Source organism: Dufourea novaeangliae, unplaced genomic scaffold (genome assembly GCF_001272555.1).
Source record: "Dufourea novaeangliae isolate 0120121106 unplaced genomic scaffold, ASM127255v1 scaffold254, whole genome shotgun sequence".
Classification (NCBI taxonomy): Eukaryota; Metazoa; Arthropoda; class Insecta; order Hymenoptera; family Halictidae; genus Dufourea; species Dufourea novaeangliae.
Genome location: NW_015374127.1, coordinates 86,214 through 113,247, shown reverse-complemented (window position 1 = coordinate 113,247; position 27,034 = coordinate 86,214). Strand labels below are relative to the sequence as shown.

The following is a 27,034-nucleotide window of genomic DNA, read 5'->3' as shown; positions in this document are numbered from 1 at the left end:
CTCAAAGCCTTGAAACTCGAGCCTCGAGCCTCGACGACTCGAGCCTTGGAGCTCGAGCCTTGAGCCTCGAGCTTCATATGATTGTAGCCTTATAGACTCAGTCTTTAAGGCTAAGCTTTGTAGCTTCAAAGACTCAAGCTTTACACAACACTAATTACAAACCTCTCGAGAAGGACCTACCTACAATCTCAAGGAGTGGGGACTGCGTTCTGTCAGAAGGTTATTTCATTGTCTGGAAATGTCAGAGAATGTTGACGAAACGCTGAACGTTTTCACACGTCAAGAGTTAAAATACATGAATAAGAAAAAAGTTTATTTCTTTGAAAGATTTATTGTACCCACATATTGAGCAACATATTAAAAGGGGATTAAATTAATACGTAGGTTATTTAACGCTACACGTGGAAATCGCAGGGTAAAGAAGGAAGTTGGTTTACCGAGCGTCTGAGTGAGAGGCTCTCATGCCGAAGTGCCGGAGGATGGAAAGAGACACACAGTGACATTGACACCGTGACAACGTCGCACGAAAGACGCAGCTCGCGTTGGATCCCCATCAGGCCACGCGCCGAGGCAAGGCGACCCCCGAGGGTTCTTCTTTCGATAAACACACCATAGTTGTTAAATTTAGTGTAATGCAGGTCGCTGTATTTAATAAAATTATAGTCAGAACTCTTGAAGCAAGTTGGTATTAATAGGAATACATAGTTTTGACTATGTAATGGCATTTTCAATATCTGTTACATGGAATCTAAATATATTTCATTAGAAAGGCCTATAATAATTAAATTGAGGGTTTATGCACTTATAATAAACTAGCGTGTAAAATGCAATGAAATAAATATTTAACACCCTAACCAAATTTTCGATGCATTTTTCTACGAACAATTCATTCATTGCTGAAATTGGATTATAATAAATTATTTCGATAATGATCAGTAAATGATTTTTCAAATTTTCTAAAATTGTTTATGAAAATAGATATTTGCATAAATACCCGCTATCTGACATTTTAGACGTTACTAATCTGAAAAGTAAGTTTTAGACGTTACTAATCTGTAAATCAAAAAAAGAGAAAACAGATGGTTCACAAACAAGGAACGACCATGAACAGTTTAAGCTATCTATCGCGATATTACATTTCTAAACTCCTAAAATACGCTGTAAGTGAAACTTATAATTGGATCTCTTGTTTCTGTTCTCCTCTGTTACAGCGGGTATCACGGTGATGGATATCCTTTCGATGGCAGGGGCCAGATCCTGGCGCACGCCTTTTTCCCCGGCAGAGATCGCGGCGGAGACGTTCATTTCGACGAAGAAGAAATATGGCTACTGCAAGACGATAGCAATGAAGATGGTAAGAAAGAATTCGATAAGCCGCATTTTCCTCTTTTCGGCCACTCACTTCGTCCGGGGGAGACGAAATAGCCAGAAAATGACTCATCGAAACGAATTGATCAACCAGCGATCAATTTTCTCATAATTCACGTAACAGGAATGCATAATTCGTATTGCAACTTATGTACTATGTAGGAACGTAATTTAATTGATACATTGGGATTTTAGCAAATTTGATACGGTGATCAATTCTACACAAACCGAAATTATTCATCTATTATTAAATTACTATTATTTATTATTAAATTATTATTTATTTTATTATACAAATTATCAAAATTTTGATGACTGCCTAAACTCTGACGTTTACAAAATGAAAACAAGCTTTAGGATAAGAGGTGAAAATCCTATTTTGTTTATTATCTTGAATGTTAACCCCTTCTAGTTATGTATCCATAGCCACCAAGTTTATGTTGAGTATCATCGATACACTTTTATATTTCAGCTTTACACGGGAATATATTAAGAAACGTTAATAAACATAATAACATTCTGAAATGATTAAACATGGCAACATTGTGAGTCTAGCTTTATAATAACACAATGCAGTAATGTGCTGATAAGTGTGAGTCGGCTTGCGCACGATAAGTGCGAAGTCGTCATCTCCACCACTAGGGAAGGGGACCGCAGAACCAGTCAAGCGTATAATTTTATGCCCGGCGCGCCGCGTCTTCCCTTCCACGAGCCGACGGCTAAACGAGGGGAACAAATGGAACGATGAAACTTTTTGATTTTGGTTCGTTGTTAGCGAAATTTTTACGAACGTATTCGTGAGATTTTTGTGATCAAAATAATACCAAACATGATATAATTTGGACCATATGCACTCTTTTTTTTACTGAACTTAATTTGCCTTTTTTTTACCGAATTTCTTCCTTTCCATTGCATCTCCTCGTCGTGTAATGACATGAGTACCCTGGCATCTGCCAGCGAAACGGTGCGCAGTACTAACGTTACAAGCCTACGCCTCGCTGGCAGATGCCAGGGTACTCATCTCATTACACGGCGAGGAGATGCAATGGAAAGGAAGAAGTTCGGTAAAAAAAAAGCAAATTCAGTTCAGTAAAAAAAAGAGTGCATCTATCACAATAACTAAGGGTAGGATGTACACAGCATCTGCACTCTCTCATCACTTCGCATTGTGCACTTTTTGTCATTGCGAAGAGATTGGCTAGAAATGTGTTTGCTAAATTTCTGAAATCTCTTCTTTCTTCTAAAATAAAGTGAAACTAAAAAAAACAGATCATAACAGTTCAAACGCTGCAAAGTAGTTTTAAAGAGGAAACGTACCGTAAAAGAGTCATTCACCAATTTTTCAGACCATTTCGCAAGTTTCACTATCGAGGGCATAAGATAAACAAAATCTGATCAGTTCGGCCTATGTCACAGGGGTTACGTGTACTTTTAACTTGAAAAAAACGTGGACACAAGGAAGATTCCACGATTTTTGTTGAAATGGCATCGTGTTTTGTGAAAAATGGTAATTATGCAATATTTTACGTTATTTTGAAATGGACTGTATACGACGAAGAAAAATTTCAACAAATTGACAACTGAAGGTTTTTAAAGAGAAATCTCTCAGCTTTCCAAAATTCTTTTGGAATTTTCTATACGATCGTGCGTTCGCAAGTTACAGGCGCTCAAAGTGGAAAGTTCCTTTTCTCATATGATGACAAATAACTCAGCCAATAAAAATTGTACAACAAAATTAAACAAACGAAATTAAAGAGAAAAGTTTGCTCTCTAAAAGTATTCCATTGATATTGCCAGAAAAAATTTTATTTGGCCCACGCATCTTCTCAAAGTTGACCAATATTTCTTAACATTCGCTTGCTGCACTTCATCTTTAAAAAAAAAGGAACGAACTACATGAAAATAATTTTTGAATTCCCGATTCAAAAACTAGAAACTTCAGGCTACAAAATAGTCATATACAATATTTTTTTTAACTAATTTTCGCGGAGATATAGTCATTTGAAAATGACCCATATTTTCGGCAAATTTTAGTGGTCCCTTAATTTTGACGCCCAGTGTAGTAGCTACATAGAATAATTGGTTTCACTTTGAATTTGAACATTTTGCCTTCAGAACGCTACCCTCGATTGCACAATTATCTAAAATGAGTAATATTTTAAATTTTGAAGGTTTGTAGTATTGTTCTGTGTAACGAAAAAAAATTTCAAAATGTTGAACTTCAAAAATTGACTTTTGGCCACTAAAAACGCTTTTTCAGACCACTGTGCACCGGTGCAACACTTATTTTAGGAGTGCGTCAAATTCTGTCACCGGTTAATATCTACATAACTGTTGTCAGCAAAGATCCGTAGTTTCACTGATGGGAAGTAGATCTCCGCGTTTACAATTGAGAAATGTACTTCCTTCAAAAATGAATACAAAAAGAAAATAACAATTGGTCGCAACTAAAAAGTCAACTTGCTGCTATCGAATTTTTTTAAATTACTAGCCACAAGTAACCCCTTAATTAAATAGATATTTTAGATTGTTCATAATGTTGAATATAACATACATTGTCTCTGATATGTATAAAAATAAAGAAATAGTCGTTTATTTCATAACTTCCGCAAGTTTCTAACTCTAATTCTTCCGTATTCCACATTTAATAGCATAAGTATCCTTTGACTTATGAACGTGTACGTGCACCGTTGACATATGTACGGTTAAAAAGGATAAAAATGGTGTTAACATACTTGTGTTACGTTAGAGGACGTAAATGACCTCGACTGACAAAAGTCGGCTATTCAACAGAATCTATGTATCGATTTAAATCGTACACAAAACCGCATTAGAATTGAAATTGCTGAGAAAAGATTTTAATCCGCACGGTAGAGAATTAAACGTGTGTATGTTTAGTGTGTAACATAGCGAACGGAGAGGAAATTCCAAATATGAAATTTACTTTAGTAATCAGTGCGCGTGGTAGTCTGTGACTTAATTCACAGTAAGGATCGAGCTCTGAGACCCACTTGAAAGGCAAAACTTAAACCAAAAGCGGAATTCTCGGCTAAATCTGCGATCTAATGCTAAACCGATAATTAAATTAATCCTTAAACGTAACCCTGACCTCACGATTACCGCTAATAACAATTTCAAACGCACTTGAGGTTAGTGTTGTATAAAGCTCGAGTCTTTGAAGCTACAAAGCTTAGCCTTAAAGACTGAGTCTATAAGGCTACAATCATATGAAGCTCGAGGCTCAAGGCTCGAGCTCCAAGGCTCGAGTCGTCGAGGCTCGAGGCTCGAGTTTCAAGGCTTTGAGTAGTCGAGGCTCGAGCCTCGAGGCTTTTATGTTTAACACGTTCACTGCTGAGCGTGTTTCTGCTGGTTTTGTCTTCAGCGCCAAAGAGTGATTGCCCATTAGAATCATATAATAATATATTACACAATATGATTATATGTATTCTGCAAACTTATCATGCGTAGTACATTAATCTTGCTGCCGGTCATCTATGACTCCCACGGCGTAAGAGTATGTTTCCAGTCGTTCAGATAATACTATATTTTGAACATTACAGACAAATTTTTAGCAATGTTTCATTTCGTCTACTATTCAATGGTTATTTTGTTTCATTTTTCATTTCCCTTTCTTGGTATCAATCTCTCATGTGTTTGCAGTCATCGCTGTATTTTTTAAAAACTGTATAAAGTATAATATTATAGATTTAGTGTAAATTCCATTATTTAACACTTAAGGGTTCTAGAGGGTTGAACCTTAAAGCTTCAGACTTAATGTGGAATAACACAGTGACGATTGGCAAAAATTAAGTTTTTTATATATATACTTTCAAAGTATAATTTTTCGAAAATATTCTACCAGAATATTAAGTCGAATATCACGTGAATAACGAAAAAAATGTCCCAACTTTGATCAATGAACCGTGAACAAATTGAGAAATTATTTTGTTCGACGCGTAACATCCTATGACTCGTATATCTTGCTCAAGTATACATAGGTATTTTGTAATAAAAGAAAATTTAACGTATTGTCCAAAATATATATTTGATCACCCTATTAATAATAGTTTAATGAGGTTTGGGTGTTGCAGAACTAATTTATAAAAACCACGCTTTTCTGGACGTTTTTGGATTATTCCCCCTTGAATCTTTAAAAGCTTGAGATTCGTGTAATATTAGAGTTAAAAACTGAAAATTTTTAGGTTAAGTTTTAAGGCTTCGAAAATTCAAGGTCTGTACATTACTTCACTACATACAATTTATACGACTCGAGCCTTCAAGCTTAAAGGCTCGAGCGTTAAAGACTCGAGCTTTCACGACTCAAGCTTCGAACCTTGAGGGTTTGAACCGCGACTCGAGCTGTTAAAGCTCAAGACTCGAGGCTCATTTTAACAACACTACTTGAGGTGATGATAGGTATGGAAATCGGAAGATTATTAAGTTGTTTTAAGATAATAATGGAAAAGAAGTTCCATGAACACCTGAGCCTGGAATTTACAACTCCAGGCGGATTCGAAAGAGAAATCCACGCGGACGGACGCGACAGATAGGTATGGAAATCGGAAGATTATTAAGTTGTTTTAAGATAATAATGGAAATGAAGTTCCATGAACACAAAATACATATTAAAATTATTGTAACATTAATAAGAGTAAATACGGTAAATTAAACAATAATTGAGGTATAGAAAAGAAAGTATATAGAATACAAGATTAATACAATAGTCATATTTCTTAAAATTATTATTGTTTCCATTATTAATTCAAATTATTTAGGGTAAATATGTTTGACAATTTGTGAATACACTTCACTGAATATCGTTGTGAAAATTTATGTATAATCATTTTCGGTTAGATTAACAATTAAAATACGTGTATATTTATATTAAATGTCTTTGCCAACCTAGACGTTGAAAATCGTGTTGCATGAAAGGAAATTAGTATATGTTTTCTCTTCAGATCTTGTTAAAACTGTTCTTTGCATCGAAAACAAATAAGATACATTAATAAAGTTATACAATCTTCTTGTAGATGTACTAAAAATTTTACAAAGTCACTGCCTGAACATTGTAAGTGAGGTACTTAAAATAGTATTTTTATTACTTAAATAAAAGTATTGTTAGGTGTATGTTACTGTATAGTCATGCCAAACAAGAAATTTCGATTTTCAATAGTTTCCGCGAGATTAGTCTGTAGGTATTATAATAAATTACATAATAGTAGATTTTATATTGACGAAATCAGATAAGAGGTGAAGAAAATACTTAAAAACTACTAAATCTACCATTTAAAGGTAAAAAGATTACGGTAGACCGAGGCGAAACGGATCACAGAGCGAATTGGATCAAAACAATTAATAGTGATTAATTATTAATAATGTACTATTATGGTAGGTGCGGACAAGAGGGATGAGGTAATACAAACGATCGAAATACTACACGTTTCTATCGCAATATAACGAACATGAACTGAATTCTTATTTTGACAGATTCGCCCTGTGATCCGATTCGCCTCGGTCTATTCTATCTAGAAAATGATGATGACAAATATGAAAAAGTAAATATAAAATACTGGACTAATCAAAATATTCACAAATAATTGTTTGTGTTACAAAATGTTCACAAATAATTGTTTGTGTTGCTTTTAGAGTTTAACGGAGAAACCACCCTTTTTATCAATAGCGTCCCCGTTACTTATTCGTTTGTAACTCTTAAACTATAAAAGGTATCGAAAAGAAGTTTAAATAAATTTTATATCGTCTCTACATGTCCACATATCGGTAGGAAACAATTTAATAAAAAAAAATTATTTTCAAACATACACTTTGCAAAAACATTATTTTCTTGAAAACTTTTTTTTACTGATATATAGACAACTAAAAACGATATGAAAAATATCTAATTTTTTTTTCGATAGCTTGTGTAGTTTACGTGTTACAAGCGAATAAGTAAAACGAACCCTTCGAATAAAAAGGGTGGTTTCTCCCTTAAAGTCTAAGTCGCACCAACCAAGTACATCAAAATTCTTAGGTTGGTTCCACAAACAATTGAGCAAAGTTACAGAAAAATCGACGTGTATCACTTCGCAAACATCCTTTCTCAGTCATATTCAGTGTGATTCAGTCCAATGAAATCACTACGGATAGGTGTTATAGCATTGAATGTAAAAAATAACGTAATCGCAGGCAGTCATACATTACTTCCTTGCGCTGGCGGTTATTACTAGAAGCTCAGTTTCGATACAATTACTGAACAATTTCGATTGGCTTCGTTAATAATTCCGGCTTAGCTTCGTTCATTAGCACCAGCATAATTATACTGCGATCGCCAATATCCTCGTGAGTTCGTCCATTAATAATCATTGCTCGTGCAGTCGAATTGCTAATTCAAGCGATTAGTCAGACCGACGATTTCGTTAATCTTCTAAAAGCTTCAACCCTCAAAATTGAATATCGCGGTTAACCCAGACTCCGGATACAACTCGAACAGCGTCACGGGCATTGAACGGTCGGGGTTGTTTCCACTCGTAGCAACAATTCAGTTATAGGTAACGTACAGCACTCCAAATATTTATTGGACCACTCGAATATTAAACACATTATCAATTATACCTAAATTTTTGTTAGTAACAGGAAAATTAATTAAAATAGATATTTATTGCAAAAATTAGTAGCTCACTATCTTGGCCAAACGAAGTTGTATGCGAATCATTTTATAAATCGCATTGTTATGAACATTGTGCGTACTACGTAAATTTAAGTGTAATGCAATATGTACCATCTTAATACTGTTTTGGAATTTGGTCATCTTTCTGGTGTTCAAAGTCACGTCAAGGACATAATCCAAACGTACTGAATATATTTTGATAGTTGTTACAAAATGAAGTAAACAAAATATGTGCTTCCCTGCAACAAATACTAGCGATATTGAAAAATAGAAAAAAAACGACCATAGAGAAAAATTATCTTTGCAGCGTGCTTCTTCTTCGAAAACATTCCGATTACATGTGTCTTAATAATCCAATATCATTAACACTGGAACCACCAGCATAGAATGTATGCCAAATTAAATTGTATAATACGTCAATATATATAGTATATAATACAGTATAGCGTAATATATGTAGTGTAATCAGGGACGTTCTTGACGAGGATGCAAAAAGTGCCCCCGCACATTCAATAATAATTAAAACTTTTCTGACGATTATGAAAATTTTAAACAAACAAAATTTAATCAAATTAATTTTATATGTATAATCTTTGTAACAGTACTCCTCTACAACAATAAACTGAATATCTTTGTGGGCAACCCAAAATAGCATATGACATTTAGTCATATTTATTTGATTGAATTTGTGTAGGTAATTAATGCTCCCTATTTATCATCCATAATATCATTATTACAAACATTATACATCAATCTTGTACTTATACGTGAAATAGAGTATTCTCTTTAAATGAAACCATTTTTTTTTACTGTAGGCGGATCAAAAAGATGGCGTTTTGTCTCGGGAATCGTCTACCAAGGCTCGTCCGTGGGGCTGACGGTAGACGACCCCTACCCCAGACGCCTGGGTTGTTCCTCGGCGAAGCCCTATAAGCAGCCAAAGAGTCTAATTCCCGCTTGCGACAAAACTCGCCACCTAGCGGCTGCTACCAAAAACCCAGGCGACTGGGAGAAACGTCTCCACAGACCGCCTGTCCCATTAGATCTCCTACATTACGGATCTTAGTTTCATTTTATTAAAATAAAAATTAAAAAATACGTCTTTTGCATGATAAATGGTAAAATAAACTATGTAGATATACAGGGTGTAACATAAATGTTGTCCGACCCCGAAATGGGGCACTCGGAGGGTGATTGGAACAACTTTTTCCTTAGCAACAATGTAATCTGAGGCTTCCTTACCGAGATATTAACGAAAAACCCTGACCAATCAGAGCGCGAGTTTGCCAGCCGAGTTGCCGCGCTAGCGGTGGCTACACGCTACGCTTGTACTACGAAACTCCGAACAAGTAGGTCACCATGCATCGCAGGAAACCGCGTATAATAATAGCAAATAAAAAAGACGTAACAAATACAATCATACTTTGTATCATCTGCCGTTTGTTATTTAAAGAGATTAATGAATGAAATGTAAATGTAGGCAAATTATGTGTAACGTAAAAAGACGAATGCACATTTACATTTTTGTAAATTCCTTTTTACGAATTTGTAAATTTCCTTTTCAAATAACGTGTGAACGAAAAGGTAATGTAACAGAGAATGAACGAGAAGGGATCGTAGTTCGGTATTGGCATAAAAATTCGTAGTTTAATAACGGGCAACTATGTTACTGATAATGAATAAGTTTCTTCAAAAAGCCCGAAGAAAAATTTAGGTATAGAAACTTGCAGAATTATCGCCGGAAATAAGTCATAGCTTGCGTTAAATTAAAAAAATAATAATCAACAATAAATTGATTAGAACTCACCCTTTCGGAAATTCACCTGCAGTTTGCAAACCTGTGTCACTAGGTCACTGAACCGATCCTGGTCATCGACTGCCGAAACGGTTTATGGCAGGGTATCGCCCAGTTCGCAGGTGATCACAGGTATACCTCACCAGCCGACATTAAGGATTGTAACGTCAAGTGCTTTCTGGTTATTCCACCGAATACGTACTCACTTCACTGCACGACCACTAACACTGATCAACCGACACAATCGCTTAATGTATTTTTAATAGAACATGTGTCCCACGTTAGGAAAATTTGTGGCCCCAAAAGAGGCCAATTATTTTCAATTTATCAGATGTTTTACGTAGCCAAACACTTGCACAGTAGCAGCCGCATATCCGTTATTCTGTACGTACCACCAGAACATTGCGTGATACTCCCGTGAACATCTCTATCGGCAATTGCTAACCGACTAACAGAATTTTTCCGAACGGGCTTCCTCTACTCCCAAGTAGTTTCCCATCGTTACATTGTGAGTTCACTCCCACCGTGGCAACAAGATTTAGATAAAAAGAAACCAGCGTTCTGGGAAAACACGTGCTTTGCAGAAGTGCAACGAACGAACCGTCGTGCAGTTTCACCGAAGCGCGGGCTCCGTTAATTTACTGCCAGGATATCTATTGCTTCGAGATAGAAAGCAGAAACTACGTGTTCCTCGAGGAGCACGAACAAAAATATCACGGACACATGTTGAGTTGACGCTGCATAGCCTTGTCCAAGGCTATTAGCAGAGGCCGGAGCGGACGTTTGGCTACAAGACGCAGGGAACTTTTATACATGCAGACTGAGTTTCAACCATTTGAGGATCAACCAGCAATGCATACCGTAACAGAAATATCTGGAAATCGTTACAGTGCTCTATGTATTTAATTATACGCTTTGAAGTATTCCGTCTAATACAAAATACAAGGAAACATAAAACATTATGTACTTATTGTAACATTGCATATAAAATTCTTAATTAAATAATATTAGATGAATAAGGCCAGTAATACTGTTTTTGCACCCGGGCGGCCAACAACCTATGGCCCTGAGCGTAAAGTAAAATGTATAAAATGTATAATGGCCCTGAGCGTAAAGTAAAATGTATAATAAATTAAAGGTCGGCCGGAGTACACTCGACAGCACCTTAATAATTTCAGTAATTGTAAAATAACAAATCTCAATTCCATCATTCTGACAGATTTCATAATTCTAGTGTTAAAAATAGAGGAGATATTTAGGTGTTTTTAATTTTAAAGAAAAAGTTATTTTAAATACAATATCATCAATTGAAAGATCAAGCTCTTTTCTTTCACTGCAACCATGCAGTGGTACATATAAGACAGTATACTTACTGTACAGGGTGTAACAAAAATGTTGGAGGACCCGGAAATGAGCGATTTGAGAGGTGATTTGAAACAAGGATTTTCTTAGCAAAAGTGTTATCCTAGACTTTGTTAACGAGTTATTAACGAAAAACCCAACCAATCTGAACGCGAGTCTGCCGGCCGAGTTCCCGCAATAACGTTAGCTACGCGCTGCGATTGGTAGCTTTTTTTTAACGGGGGAAAACCTTGAAAAGGTGCACCGCCTCCACTGAGGGCGGAGACGGCCAATGTGGGATTTCACCCACTAAAAACTTCCCGGTGACCCTCGGGCGTAGGGTTGTCAACGGGAACGCTTCGCATGAGCGCGGCCAGCCCCGCCCATTGCCCTCCCCTATAGGTGTTTAAGAGAAGGGCTCTTCTCTGGAGGGGGGCGATTGCCCCCTCCCTCCGGGACGACTGCGATGCCGTGCCTCCACTTCCTACCTACATCGCCAAGGGGTCACCTCTCGACGCTGTCTTCTCGTGGGCCGACCGCGAAAGGAGGCGGTACCCCCAGTACCATCCCCTTGGCCTGGTTGCCTCGCGGGCGACGCGAGGATCATCGGGACTGTGACCCTATGAATCGCGCCACCCGCGGGGCAACATCTTGTCTTACAATGGTGCAACCCGCACCGCTGTACATAGAAGAGGAATGAGGCGGTTCAAGGTGCCCGAGGGCCCCCCGTTTCGATGCTTTGGCGGCAAACTGTTGGCTGAAGAATGTGAAAAGGAAAGGAGAGGGAGAGGGAGAGGGAGCGTTTCGTCCTGGGCCTGCTAGTGGACTCGTCGGTAAGGCTTTCTAGCAGACCCTGCCTTAGACGCGGGGATATACGATGGTCGGTTAAGGACGTATATATACGAACGGGGATGGCTTCAGGTAGTTGCGGGAAAGGTGTCAACTCGGTAGACCTCTGATGGCGAATGTAGGAAGTAGTGCCGCCACAATGCCACCTCGGGGGAGGGGAGCGGCCGCGGGGGCAGCAACTTGCCGCCTCTGCGCCCGCCTCACTTTTCTTCTTTCGCCCCGAGCGAGATCGGACCTTTCCCGAGGACTTTCGATGCAATTGGTAGCTAACGTTACCGCGGGAACTCGGCCAGCAGATTCGCACTCTGATTGGTCGGAGTTTTTCGTTGATGTCTCGTTAACAAAGCCTTGGATAACATTTTTGCTAAGGAAAATCCTGTTTCAAATCACATTACGAGTCTCTCATTTCTGGGTTCTCCAACATTTTTGTTACACCTTGTATATTGAAAGTAAAACGATTGTATATACAAAAATTTATGGGAAGTGTCAGACTTGTACTCAGTTATCCGCTAATAGTATAAAATAATAATAATAATAATAATATTGATCTACGCATAATCCTACGCTCATTGGTATAAGCAATCATACTTAAAATCGTAAGTGTGTATGTGTTTCCAAAATTTTACGTAGGAATAGACGTTCACTAAAGCGTTTTCTTTTCAACGGACTTAGAATTTAAAATAAATAAATGTGAAATGAACGAAATGGAATTTTCTGACGTGTGTTTATCAAGTTTATGTCAATATAGTACATATAATTAGTTCCTATAATCATAATATTACCATTCGGTATCCCTCGCGGATCAAAAGAAATTATTATTATGACTTGCACAATCGATATTGTGGTTCTTCTAACACCTGAAAAGTTATGAATTTTTATTTAATTTTACTTTACATGTTTCTGGTTATTAGCTTTAGTGAAATAAACATGTATATAAAGTCCCTCAACATAGAGATACTTTGTTATAATTATCAATAAAAAAGAAACAATTTATGTCGGGTTTTAAATTATTTCTGAGCTTACATTCTTGCTACTGCTCCTTTATAAAATTTTAGGAGCATATTTTCAAAGTGTTACTGTACACAGTGATATAACAGAATACCAACTGATTGGTTACCATTGGAAGGATAATGTCAATCAAATATTTGGTATTTATTCCATCAGTTTATTGTCTGAATTTTGTTTCATCAGTTTACTGTCTCATACGATATTCCAAAATGAACTGTATATATATGTATGTAGTGTTGGAGAGAGAAACTCAAAGAAAGTGCAGATATGGAAAGCATTTCGTGGCATTGACGTCGGTTATGAATTGCTAATATCACCGCGGATACATCCCGTCAGGTTCTACAGGACGTTTGCAAACGATGAGAAACCGGAATGACACAATTTGCAAATCTATCGTAAAATTAGCATTTTCCGGGCATGGTGATACAAGACACTCATCTGGAATTCTAACATGAATGTCTCACTGATAAATGCATTTGGAATTTCATGCCTGCTCGAATAATTTTCCAACTAATCGTTGTATTTTGTACTAGGTGAACCGTTAAAAATTAAACAATCTTGAATATGAGTAGAACTATAGGAATAAAAGAAAAATTTTGCAATATCAAAATTTTTAGTGTAAAAGAAGCCATCAAATAATTGTAAGGATTTCTTTGCGAAACAACTATTATTCGACAAATTATTATCTTACACTCACAAATTTTGCGACATTTAAGGTGGTATTTTTTATGGTTAATTACTATACTAAATTCGAAGAAGTTTCAATGAAAAGTACAGTAATGTCCTGATAAGTGTGAATGCCTCGGTTCCGCAGAGTCACACTCACGGTGAGCATGGACAGTTGTCAGCATCTCGTCATTCTGTTTTTTGCTCGAAGCTCGAGGCTTGGCAGGTTGCCTTTGTAGTGTTCCGACATAGAAAAGGACAAGCGACTGAAAAACAGAAAGAGGAAGCATCTCTTTCCACTCGATTCGACTGCGTGAGCCCGTCTGTGACGCTCCCACCGGCCATAGTTACATTGTAGTCGCTGTGTTTCGTGTTATCTTACTCGGTCTCGATGTGTCTCGTTCGTTCTCTTCGTCACACAGTCCGATTGTGTGTGTACCGTTTTGACCAATAATAAAAATACGTGTGACTGTAGGTGATTCAGCTAAGTTCATTCGTCAGCAGCTCTCTGGGCAGTCGCTGACGATTGAACGCTTCGATGAAACGTCGTACATATACATATACATTTTCCCGCTCGGGGGAAAAAAAAGAGACTTTTTTCGACGAGTCGACGCGAAGGCTGAACGAGGGGAGATCAAGAAAATATTACATTCCCGGGTATCGGTGAGACAACGCTAATGCAACGCTGAAACTTTTTTATTTTAGATTCGTTGTTAACGAAACTTTCACTAGTATATTGGTGAGATTTTTCTTATTAAAATGATACCAAATACGACATAATTTGAATCATATTTACTCATGTAGAAAGTGTTAATTCATATTCGTTCATCAGCGCTTGTGATAAATTATAAGTAAATAAGATCCAAAGTATATCGTGTTTGGTATCATTTTAATCAGAAAAATCTCACGAATACGTTCGTAAAAGTTTCATTAATCAAGAGTTAAAAACAAAGTTTCATCGTTGCATTAGTTCCCCTCGCTAAGCCGTCGACTCATGAAAGGGAAGCCGTCGTGGCGCGCCGGGCAAAAAATTATACGCTTGACTGGTTCCACCGCCTCCTTCCCCAGTGGTGGGGATGACGCCTTCACACTTATCCTGAGCAAATCGACTCACACTTATCAGGACATTACTGTAATACATTCTTTAATATTTATTTATTTATTTATTTAATTATTTACGGGTATATAATCCTTTAGTATATAATCCAGTTATAATCAGTCTATTGTAGATTACAATATGTTGTATGATCTATGCCTACGTGGGACTTGGGAACTGAAGAAGTCTAGCGATTCACAGAATTAATTCACATTCATAATTATACAGTTTATGCAATTATATCAGCCATGATTCTTGGGGTGGGTCTTTTGAAGTAGTAGGGCATGATTTCTTCTGGATTACGCTGACGTAATTAACTTAATGGGAGATAAGATATTAGGACATATGATGACGCCATTAACCCTCCGGCGGTCCCAGTACACAAAGTATAAATATGTTGATATTTTGATTTGACGGCCAAATTAATACAAAAACTATTTATTCAGATATATAAAATCCATGTTATACAGCATAAATATACTTGAAATATGTAAATTTCATATCTATTAAACTAATTAAATTAATTTTTTAGCGAGCGCAGACAGGTACAGTGACAACACGGTTCAGTTTATAACGCAAACCATTAGTTTATTATTACTGTTCTTATAATTATGAAACAGGCCAGCATATTCTTTATTTTATAGTAAATGAGAAGTAATTATACCCATATGAAAATATAACACAGGCACTTACAACAGAAAATCAATACATATTGTTATTGGACCAAATTGAAGCAGTTGTTTTATTATCTATGATCGATAACTCGCTGGACATAATATATTATAGGTAGAATGTGAATAAAAACTTCAGTATCTCGAATTATAAGGTGTTAGTTTTGGCATTGATTCTCAAATTTTATGTGGGTGATGTAGTATCTTCTCTTTCAGAATCATCTAAACAAGAAATACACATTATGTTTGCTTTAGAGTACTTCTTGCATACAAAACTTTAAAATGCTTCACATTTGGTTTTTGAATAATAAGAGTTGGGTATTATTCGAATATTTTCAAATAAACATTCTTTTTAGAGCATTAGATGATTAAATTCTTTTTAGTCTTCGTGTAATAGGGTGATTCCACGCAAAATCGGACACTTTTTGAGCACCATTTCAGATTTTGTTCAAATTTTGATATGTTGTAGTCTTTAGCGATATGTAAACGTATCTCGAAGGATTTTTGAAAATTTTGAAAATTGTTGATTTTATAGCTGTTTGACATTGAAGGTCAACCTTTTTTCAATAAATCATAACTATTGAACTAACAAACTGATCAAAATTAGCTTTACGGGTACATACAGTGGAGACATAAGAGTACCAAATAAAAATTATTTCAGATAAAAAACTTGGTGAACCATTTATTTTGCAATTGTTCACTTCAATTAATTTTTATACGGCCAATTATAAAGTGTTCATATTTTTGACGATATGTCCATAAAGAGGACAAATAGAGCTACATTCTCATTTTTTTTTAAATTTTTAAATAGTTCCCCGGTATAAAAGCAGGGCATTTATTTAAAACAATTGCAAGATAAATGGTTAAAACAAATCTTTTTTTAGCTGACAATTTTTATTTGGTACTCCGCTATCTTCACTGTAATCATCCGTAAAGCTCATTTTGATCAGGTTGTTAGTTCAATAGTTATGATTTATTGAAAAAAGGTAGACCCTAAATTTCAAACAGCTGTAAAATCAACAATTTTTAAAGTTTCAAAAACCAAAGAGTTGAAATTTAATTACCTGAGAACATTGTGATACAGACAGAACGTTAATGGCTTATAAAATGATCGATACGGCGTGAAAGAGAACAAGAAAACAATGAATCTCTGTCAGAAACATTTTACGAAGCACCTTACTATCGAGGCAGAAGCTACTGGACTAAATGACACAGGACTGTTTACCTCTTAAAAGTACAGGATGCTTTGTAAGTTTACGAAGAACTTCCCCGGATATCGAGTCCCGTCAATCTGAAGTGCCCTTCGAGGACAACCGTAATTCGTTCCACTTATTTTCGTGCTCGTCCTCGAGCGGGGTTTTTGATTAAGAACACTCGACTCCGGTATATTGCAATCAGCTGCTGTTAACGTCGAAATTCCGAAGTATCGTCGTGCAACGAAAGTTCGTAACGAGGAAACTTCACTGCGAAAGATCGCGTCGATGATGGCTCACGGTAGGCTTCCAGACAACCGCTCATCCTGCGCTTGATTTTTAATGATAGGCTCGTAAACACATTACGCAAAAAGATAGAAAGAGGGAGAGAGCGTAAAATTATAAGAACTTTAGTGTTTAATGACACTTTTTCTTATTTTATACCAAAACTTAGCGGTTTCCCGCTGCTATGCCCGCGTTAGCTTCTATTATTTTTATATCTTTTGGAGTTAGTAACTAGCCCTTTCTTCACCCCGATAAAGGTTAAAGGGTGAACTTCCGAAAAGCACCCACACCCGATGACTCTGACTTTAATATATGTTATCAAGGTCACCCCCCCCCTACGAGTAACCTTTAAGAGGTTTAAAGCGCCGATCATTGATTATTAAAAAGTTACTAACAAAGAAAGATTGAAAAACGTACTTCAATTTTCCCAGAAATCCGAACTATTGTAACGTAGTCTCGTTTACTGTTCATAGCAAGTTCTGACTTAGTTAGAGCTAGTTAAAAACAAACTAGTAGAATAAATACTTGCTTATTTCGTCGTTGAATTGCGCCAAAAATCCGCGGTGATTATAATGACACCTCTTTTCTTGATCTGTTTCTAACTAACTCTGAGTTATTTGGTTCTTCAACTGTCTCTAATCAACTTTGAAACATTATACTGATCAGAGTTGGTTAGAGACACTTTTTCTGTTCATTTCTTTTTAATAACCAATGATCGGCAGTTTAAACCTTTTCAAGGTTACTCGGAGAGGTGATCTCGATTGCACATGTCAAGGTCAGGGTCATCAGGTGTTGGTGCTTTTCGGAAATTTATTAGAGTTGAATTTTGAAAAACGCTAAAACACGTGTTTGTTTATTTTTAATGAGGAGTTTCTATGCCGGACTTCTCGTCTCCAACTTTAGCAACTTACGCGATATGGCTATGTCTTTAAAAAAAATTTGACCCCCTTTTTGTCCCTTTAGGATCCGTATATCCAACAATTCTATCTTATCCCTTGCCATCGTTATAAAAGAAGAATACTTTCCAAGTTCCACGTTCCTAGGTATAGGTGTTTGGGCTAGGCGTTGGTGAGTGAGTCAGTTACCTTTGCCTTTTGTATATATTGATAAAGATAACAAAAATTTATATTTGTAGCTCCGTTCCAAGCGATATTAGAAAAAAATTCCTAGAAGAGAATTTTGCACTGTTCAACGAGCTCTATGATTTGACTGTAGTTAAATGTTAAGCAACGTAAACAGTAGTTATGTAAGATCACAAGAAGAATGGTAAGTTTAGTGTATGTAAGTACGACATTAGTATCGTAAACGCGATAGTGGCTTAATGATTCAGTGCTAACATAGTAATTATGTAAAAAGTAAAATATCTCATAAAATATTGTGTTTTCAGTGACCTTACCTTACACCTTTTGTACACAGAATGACACAAGGTATGAATTTTGTGCATAAAAGATCGTAATGTTCCATTTAAAAAAAAAAGTGCAATCCCATTTTGGAATGTACTTGTGAACAAGATCATACAGTCGAATTATAGAGCTTGTTAAACAGTGCAAAGTTTCCTTTACGATGTTTTTCTAACTTCACTTGGAACAGAGCTATATCTTGGCCCAGTTATCAGAATCACCTTGTATAGCGACTTGTGTAAGGGATGAGGAATTCTTAGACGTGTTATAATATCTTTAGTGGCTGCATCTTCGCCAGTGTAACTTTAAGGCCCCACACCGTTTTACCATTATTAAGTAAATGAGAATGTTTTATTCCCATAGTTGACCAATGTAACTTGAAACCTTATAATATGGCTGCTCAGTTACAAAGACGCTACTGCCCAGTGTGCCCTTAAACTCTCAGCACTCAAACTTTAACACTGATAAATTTAAGTTCCATGTATACAACGAGTCAATAGTGAACAGTATATGTAGATACAAATTCTTTAAATAATAAAAATTAATTTGGGCAGTAGGGGGTTAATGAAAATACATAACCGGTTGTACATTATAACATTTTATTTGTTCCTGCTATAATCGTAAACCGCATTGAATTTTTTTGATTAAATTTACAGCATGATAAGAACGAGATTTTCTAGAATTAAAATGAATTTTAATGATGATGTAAATGTATACCATTAGTTCTGACTGTTATTTTCGTCGACATTTTTCTTAATATTGTATAATTAGTGCAATACCTGTTAAACTGAATATTAAGTGTACCAATTATCTATCTTTTATAAAATATAATACTCATTTGTTCTTCAAAATTCGCCACCATTTTTCAAAATGAAATGTGCAGAAAGATGTTTCAAGTTATTAGTTTATTAAAAACAAGTAGCGGATTATTTATCGATACACCTAAGAATCCAAGTAATTTCTATAACTATTTATCAGTTTTCTGACAAAATCTGAATTTCCCTTGGATAACATCATACCACCAATTTAAATAAGACGTCTAATGAATACCACATATCTGCCTCCGGAGAAGTCGATTCTTTAAGAAAAGTTACGATTAGCTTCACTTTTATTGTTTTCCTTCAGATCGACATAGAAGACACGTGCAACTAGGATGACCGAAACTATTTTTCACTCGACCTAAGAAAGTTTGCAACTAGTTTAATCTGTCGAGAGTCTTGGGTCGAAGTAAGTTTTCTCGTTACGAGGTATCGACATCGACTCGACTCGACATTTTGCTAATGGATTGTGCACTGATAGAGATACGAAATCTCCTATAAGTTTGAAACAACATTGTATTCGATTTACACGTATCGAACGGTTATGAATTTCAATTCTACACGAGGATAGCAGAGCGTAAACCAATATTTTTGAGCAATAACCTTATTTTCTGGACGTGAATACAATTGTAATGAACTACTTGTAATCTTTCTGTTTGGTCATTTTATATGAAATGTTACCTTCTTAGTGGAGTTTTATATTTTATTTAACATTAAAAAATACTATTAGTTAAAATATAATAATTTACGTTCCACAATGAAATACACGTATGTTCGTACAATTATCATTCTGAAAAACCTAAGTTGTTCGAAATACATTTTTTAATTTGAAACTAATTTTTAGAAAACATTATTAATTGGAATCTTTTTACGTAATGTTTGTTTCATTTCCGGATCATTTCTGAAGCACATCGATAGGTTACTAACACAAAGTCACGGTGGCTCGAACTCGAGGCCCTTACCGACATTGTAAAAGTTTTATCGACTAGAACGAAGGACAGCGAGTAAAAAAGGAAGTAAAATGAGCCGAAGACGTAAGCCAATACTTCTGCAGCATCTTAGCCCGGTCGTTTTTATACATACAATGTCACACGTCGATCAATTCTCGAATTACATGGACAGCATCATCACTGTGTGCGTATCGGTTATTAGATGACGTGTTTTCGTTAATTCGAAACAATTACAATTGTTGAAAGAACGAAGAAAATAATAAAAATATTAAAGAAGTTCTTTCTTCATTTCGTTTTTATGATCCTATAGTAAAAATTTAACAAATACCTCTTATACACTTAATTAAGATACATACACGCTAAAAATTGCAGGGTATAAGTTAGTACAAATTTCAAATGTTTTAAATGTTCATTATAGACTCACATGAAAAAGTTACTATTTTTGTTTCGTTATTCCGACGAATTGCGTGTTTTGTCAATCATTTTCTTACACATTATTAAACAACTCATTACAATTGAACTAGTAAAATCTAATTATCTAAACTAATCCGTAACTTCTTATAAACATTCAAATCATGTTATGGGTAACTAGCTGACGTACCCACGTGAAATGTGACTTCCAGAAGTGATAAAGTGACACAAATCGAATTTCTGCCTGGTCTGTTCTGCTTTTGACGAAAAAACCATTAAATCGTGTGATATTTGACAAAATGTGACTTGAGCAGCCATCTGGTGTGTTTTCATCGGCGTCTGTCACAATCGCGTTCTTTCTAAAATTCTAGTTCTTTCAACGTATGGAGTTTATTGGTGTTTATACGGACCAGACCACCCTTAATGAAGTCTACCCGTAAATTTTATACCCGTGAAAAATTCATTTGTGCAATTATCGAGGCTCAATTTGGTTTCTACGAAATCGAATGTCTCTGTCGTGCATCGCGTATATATTGTTACGTCCTGTGTGCGTAGTATGCAGACAGGTGCGTACTAAAATAATTTTAAAGGAATTAGGTAACTAAAGTACCTTTCCCGGGGTCGCCTCGTATATCAAGGCTTGGAGCCTGTGCTTTACACTCGGTTAGGTTGTTGTGTTTCTTGTTTCAGTAATTAGAGTCGTGAATGAATATATGGTTGGATTTATTCTAAACGTTGGATAAATATCATAACTTGGTGTTATGGTACAATATGGATTACTTACTAAATACTTATCTAACGATACTCGGTAGACGTCGTACCTTCCTTCTCTTGGCCGAGGTAGGATGCGATTAACGGATCTCAGAATATGATTATAGATGTGGACGTTTAACGTCGTTGTAACTCTGGCTACCAGGACTATTTCTCCGGACGCGAGGGTCACACGCGACGGGCCGTTCGTTCGGTACGCGGTATCACGATAATTAGCGACGAATCGATGGTTTGCTGGTGTAATTATAATTTTGAAAAGATAATGGAAGTGGCAAGGTTGAACGCCATAACGGTGTTCCGAGATATAATGCGGATATCGTCTTCGCTGACACTATGCAACCTGAGTACAGGGCAACGTCCCGGCAGTTGCAACGGAATTTCTTATATTGGAAGTTTTATACGGAAGTATAACGAGTGGGACGTAACAACATATACGGTTCCCGTTGCTTGTGTGAGCGCACAGACACAGCTCACGGGCCACGGAATCTGCCTCCTTAATGTTATGCTTCCAACTCTCAATTGAAACAAATGCCCCGATTGCGGAGCGAAATGGAACGAACGTAAAATATTCTGGAAGGCAAAACAGTCGAACGAATCTGTTTCAGATTTATTCGAAACAATATTTGTAAGATGAACGATGTACTCGATCAAAATTTGATGCTAAATAAGTTTCACAATTTTCAAAGAAATATCTCTTGTTTCGACAACCTGTTTTACTAAAATTAAACAATTCATTACTTAATGTAATTCAGGTAAACATTAAATATTAATTAATTAAATTATTTAGTTAAATAATTCGTTTCTAAGTTTATATAATTTACATAATTCACGTAATAATTTATTGTGTGCAATATTTAATAAAGGATATTAACAAAATTCTCCGATGCAAAACGTATCTTTCCTTAAATAATACGAAAACGTTCGTTAATTAAAATCGAATGAGGTCCTCTTTGTTGTTATTTTACAGTAACTCAGTTGTGTTTGATTATTCAAGGGTAAATGCAATCTAAACATTAAAATTAAAACAGCGTTCAACTATATCGATGTAAACTCAAGAAATTGTTAAAAAATAGATAACAAATAAAATGTTACTATTACATTATAAATACGAAAGAAATTTCATATGAAAGTAATTTTTAAGCGACAGCTCCTATAACAACATTACTAAAATCCAAGATGGAAGCAATGGAAGAGGTTACGGTTAAATTCGGCTGCAATTGCTATAATTCCTGAAGTAATTACCCGGAAAACCCACATGCGGTCTTGGAAAGCTCCGATACGGGTCGGTCGAAGGAATTACTGCAAGCTAGAAAAATATTTTACGTTGGATTCATCCCCGGAGGAAACGATTTTCTCGGACGGTTCTGTGTGGCCGACAGAAATATGATTGACGCTGTAATTGCGAGAAGGAAGCCAAATATTTGCAAACGAATTTATAATATTTTCATATAGTATCGGTCCAATGAAAGTTTAAAATTATACGATCAAACAAACTTATTTGCAAGTGAAGTTCTATCATAATTGTATGTAGCGCCTCTTCCTCGTGATCAACTTGTATATGTTTAACCCTCCGAGCAGGGAAACTTGGTCACCGGTCCCTATGTCATTTCTGACCCCACATCGATATTCTACTACTACACAGTGACGGCGAGGCTCGAGCTCGAGACCCTCACCGATATTACTACGCAGTGGCTGTTGCTCGAGCTCGAGCTCGATTTTCTTGTAATACAATAAATTACTTGTACTGTAGAAATAGAAAGTACAGTGAAGAATATAATTACTTGTTTAGAATCTTACTTGAATTAACACCATCATTATATGTTTAAAATTGCCTTAGCAAAACCACTAAAATTTCGAAAATGTTTATTTAAATTTCATAAATGTATGTCAACCATTTGCATGCCATATGTTCTTTCTTTGTACGTACCGTTGGCCGCTCCACCATAAAATTACCCGGATTAATAGTCTAGTCGCTGTCGTTCGGTTCGTATAAAAGTATTAAACTATTTTAAATTCAAAATAAAACGATTAGAACCGCTAGGTTTCAAAACTAAGAAGATTTTTGAGAGGAACTGATCTTCTACTGGTCTACACTTTTCCACCGCGCCCTGTTCCTGTAGCTGGCAAATTAAAGTAGCGATTTCAGCTCTTTCTGTATTTGACCAATGAGTTTCCTTAAGCTTATTGTCTTGTTGAGGACGAGTAGCAAAAGGAATCTGATACCCATTTACCCATGATAGTACTCTGGAATCTGAGGTAAGTGTTTTCCATTTTTCCTTGAAAAATGTAAGCCTACCGGCAGAAAACCTTACTGGTTGATCTAGCGATGTCTACGATAACCCGACTCCTTCCTCTTGTCCTGTCTGTAGTATCGTTTCCGCGCTGTCTTGCGCGACGTTTCCGCACTCTTCTGCCGGCTCGACGTCATGAGTAAATTCCTTGCTCGAGGCTGACGGGGCAGGGCTCTAGAGTTTTTTGAACTCTTTGGAGGTTGACTCTTAGCCATTGGTCTTATATCTTTACAAGAGATATCCGTGGATTTTCTTGACTTTAGGTTGTCATCCAAATCGGATCGAAACAACCACTCATCAATGGCAGATGTATTTAAGGTTTCCCTAACTGAGGTATTGATGTTAGATAAGATAAGATTACGGCAAATTAGAGATTCATCGTGATGAATGTCTGCCAGCAATCTACATGAATCACTCAGGAATTCCACGAGTGTTAAATTCTCTTTATCATTGATCAAGACATGTGATATAGCTTTCCCATTTGCTGTTAAACATGCAGCGATTCTCTCTTGCTTTGCAACAATTCGGTCGTCCCTTTTGACGACTGCCTCCTGTAAGGAGGCCTTTACCACCGCGTTTAACTTAGGCGGATTGGTTAAACAACAGTTGCTCGGAGCCGGATATTTTTTAAGAATTGTAGACCTATCCTCTGATGGTAGACCAAGTTTAATAATATCTTCCCATCTAACTGCAATCCCCTAATGTAATGGAGGGGCTAGAACCTTATCGGCAGCTGTTCGTTTTCCAAAAATATTCAAAACCACCTCATCCAGAGTATCATTATTTTTTCCAGACGGATCAACCTCAACTGGTTCCTCACCATTTTCTGCTTCCTTATTAGCATAAATTTCCGCGTTATTCATCTGGTAATTACGTTTTATCTTATCCGTCAGAACGTCTTGTTCTAGTGCTTGATGCACGTAACTCGCCGAGCCTACGCTTGAGTTATTCGCATAACTTGCGAAAAAATGAAATCTATAAGGGAAAGGGCCATAATTCTATTATGGTCCTACATATAATTAAATCTACATGAATGTATCCATATTTATGCAGAAAATTCATATGACCACAGATAGGTTTAAATCGTGTGATTTCTGCGAAATTCACTGCACACAAGCTAATCTGACCTTAAAGTCTGTATGAGAATTATGTTTGGCGGTACCATCTCTATGTTACAGGTTAGGGCCCATAACAAAGAGGATAAGCATTCGAGGAAATATTTTCTTCCTTTACAGGTTAGAGCCGTAAAGCCTTTTTTTGTTTTGCGATTGTATGTGCATGGCGGTTATACCGCCAAACAACCTATATAGGCTAGCAACACGAATCTCTACGAGATTCGCGAGAGGCGTCGTTGCTTTCTTTTCTACCGTAAACGTTAAAAATGTGACAACATCAGTATCAAGTAGAAGTACTACAAGTTTATCGCGAGGAAGAGGCGCGCAATACAATTTATAATTTTATATAAGAATTGGATGGCGTATAAAGATTTATGAAGAGTATTTTGATAAAATGTAGTAAAATTAACCCTTTAACACCCAGACCCTTAAATGATTATTTCAAAATTGTGAGACCGATATACAGAATGTTAATAAAAATGTGGGACACTTTCAAAGGGTGAATTCTACAGGCAGAACAAAGATGAAAATCAAGAATGATGAAATTTCGTTCGAGACTTTGTTTCCGAGTTATTAATTGATGAAAATACGGGGAAAAATGCATAAAATACGTCTGGCGCAATGGGTTATTCTAAACCAGTGTTTCCAAACCTTTTTTTAGATCATGCCCCCACCTCAACGCCTTAGAAAACTCGATGCCTCCCTAGAATAATTGTCAATCAAGTTCTGAAAACGTTTAACATTAATAGCTGCTTCAAATAAAAAAGGCACATACATAGGTAAAACCGTTGTCGATTACCATGTCGAATTGTCATTCGACACCTGTCGAATATCAATGATTTGCTACTTGCCCCTCAAAACATTCAAATTGCTCCTCGGTGGGACGTAAGCCCCGCCTTGGAAAAAACTGTTCTAGACGAACAATCGAGTCCCAACTAATACACGGCTCGATCGTTAACCCAATAGAACAAATGAATCAAACAAAATGAAATGATTGAAACCAATACGTAAAACAATTGAAAAGCGTGCCTATCGAGTAGAATAACCCGTCCGGACAAACGAATTTTACGCGTTTCGCCTGTATTTGTAACAATTAATCACTCGGAAACAAAACCTCGAATGCAATAATGTAGAATTTACCCTACGAAAGTGTCCTACATTTTTATTACCACCCTGTATATCTCGCCAAATTCATTAATAATTTACAAAAAGTACGTAAAGTGGCGACTTAAACGCCATCTCGAGTCTCCGCTCTGAAGTGGGTCCCGAAGTCGTCCTCTCCCCCTTTCATGCCTTTTATTTTCCCTTTCAGCGGACGATCATCAGTCTGGTTCGTCGTATTTACTGAAACTCCTTTCATTCACTATAAAGAATCCGGAAGGAAAGAGTCGGATCACGCGAATGAGAACGGGTGGGCGGAGTAAGAAATGAATGGTATACACTGGGTAAAACGTTGGTTCTCGAACGTAGCTTTTTCACTTTCAGGGACCAGCCTTTTCGCGGTAGCCGCGCATGAATTTGGCCACTCTCTCGGCTTGGCGCACAGCTCGGTTCCCGGAGCTCTCATGTATCCGTGGTACCAGGGATTGAGCTCTAATTACGAGCTACCGGAGGATGACAGACACGGGATTCAGCAGATGTACGGTGAGTGACTTTACGTGTCTGATAATGATTACATACGAGAAGTAGTAATTACGACTCGTCGCGTCCACGCGTACCAATTGGAGAAATTGTGCTTTCTTGTTGTCGGATTCGGCTCCCTTAAGGTGTGTCACCACTGTGTCATTCGGCAAATTGTAACCCCTGTAACGGTATTTGTCAAATATATTCGTAATGTGAACAAATAATATACCTATTGGTATAAACTTGAAATTTTAATGAAAATGGAAAAATACAGAGTGCCCTGTTTAAATCCCTATTATAATGTGAGTAATTTTTTTCTATGTGAACGCGGTAGAGGGTATATAAAGGTCAAATTTGTTTTTTAAATGGATTCGTATATTTTTTAATGCACTATTTGATGCTACTCGTTATTCCCTATATAAAGTACTAAGTTAAGATAAGATTTTCATGTATATAAATTTTTCCTATTTTCTTTAATCACAAATTTTTTAAGTATCCATGAATACTATTTGTTATATGTTAGGCTTTAATGCTTCTGCGAACCACGTGGTCAGATGAATTAGCGCGGAGTTTTTTGTACGAAGCATTTGTTTTATTATACAATATATTTATATCTACATATTACAGAAATATAACGCGGGAGCATCGTATGTCTACTTACGTTCTACTCGACATTATAATACTTTAAATTAAGTGAAGCGCTCAATCTTTCCAGTTAG

General features: G+C 36.5%; 1 protein-coding gene across 1 annotated transcript in view; it reads left to right on the top strand.

Moving 5' to 3' along the window:
• LOC107191229 (matrix metalloproteinase-2-like) overlaps positions 1-27,034 on the top strand; it is a 90,741-nt gene that overhangs the window by 13,019 nt on the left and 50,688 nt on the right. The window contains exons 3-4 of the mRNA XM_015580219.1: positions 1,212-1,354; positions 26,178-26,336. Of these exons, the coding sequence (XP_015435705.1) occupies positions 1,212-1,354; positions 26,178-26,336 (302 nt within the window). The remainder of the gene's footprint in view (positions 1-1,211; positions 1,355-26,177; positions 26,337-27,034) is intronic.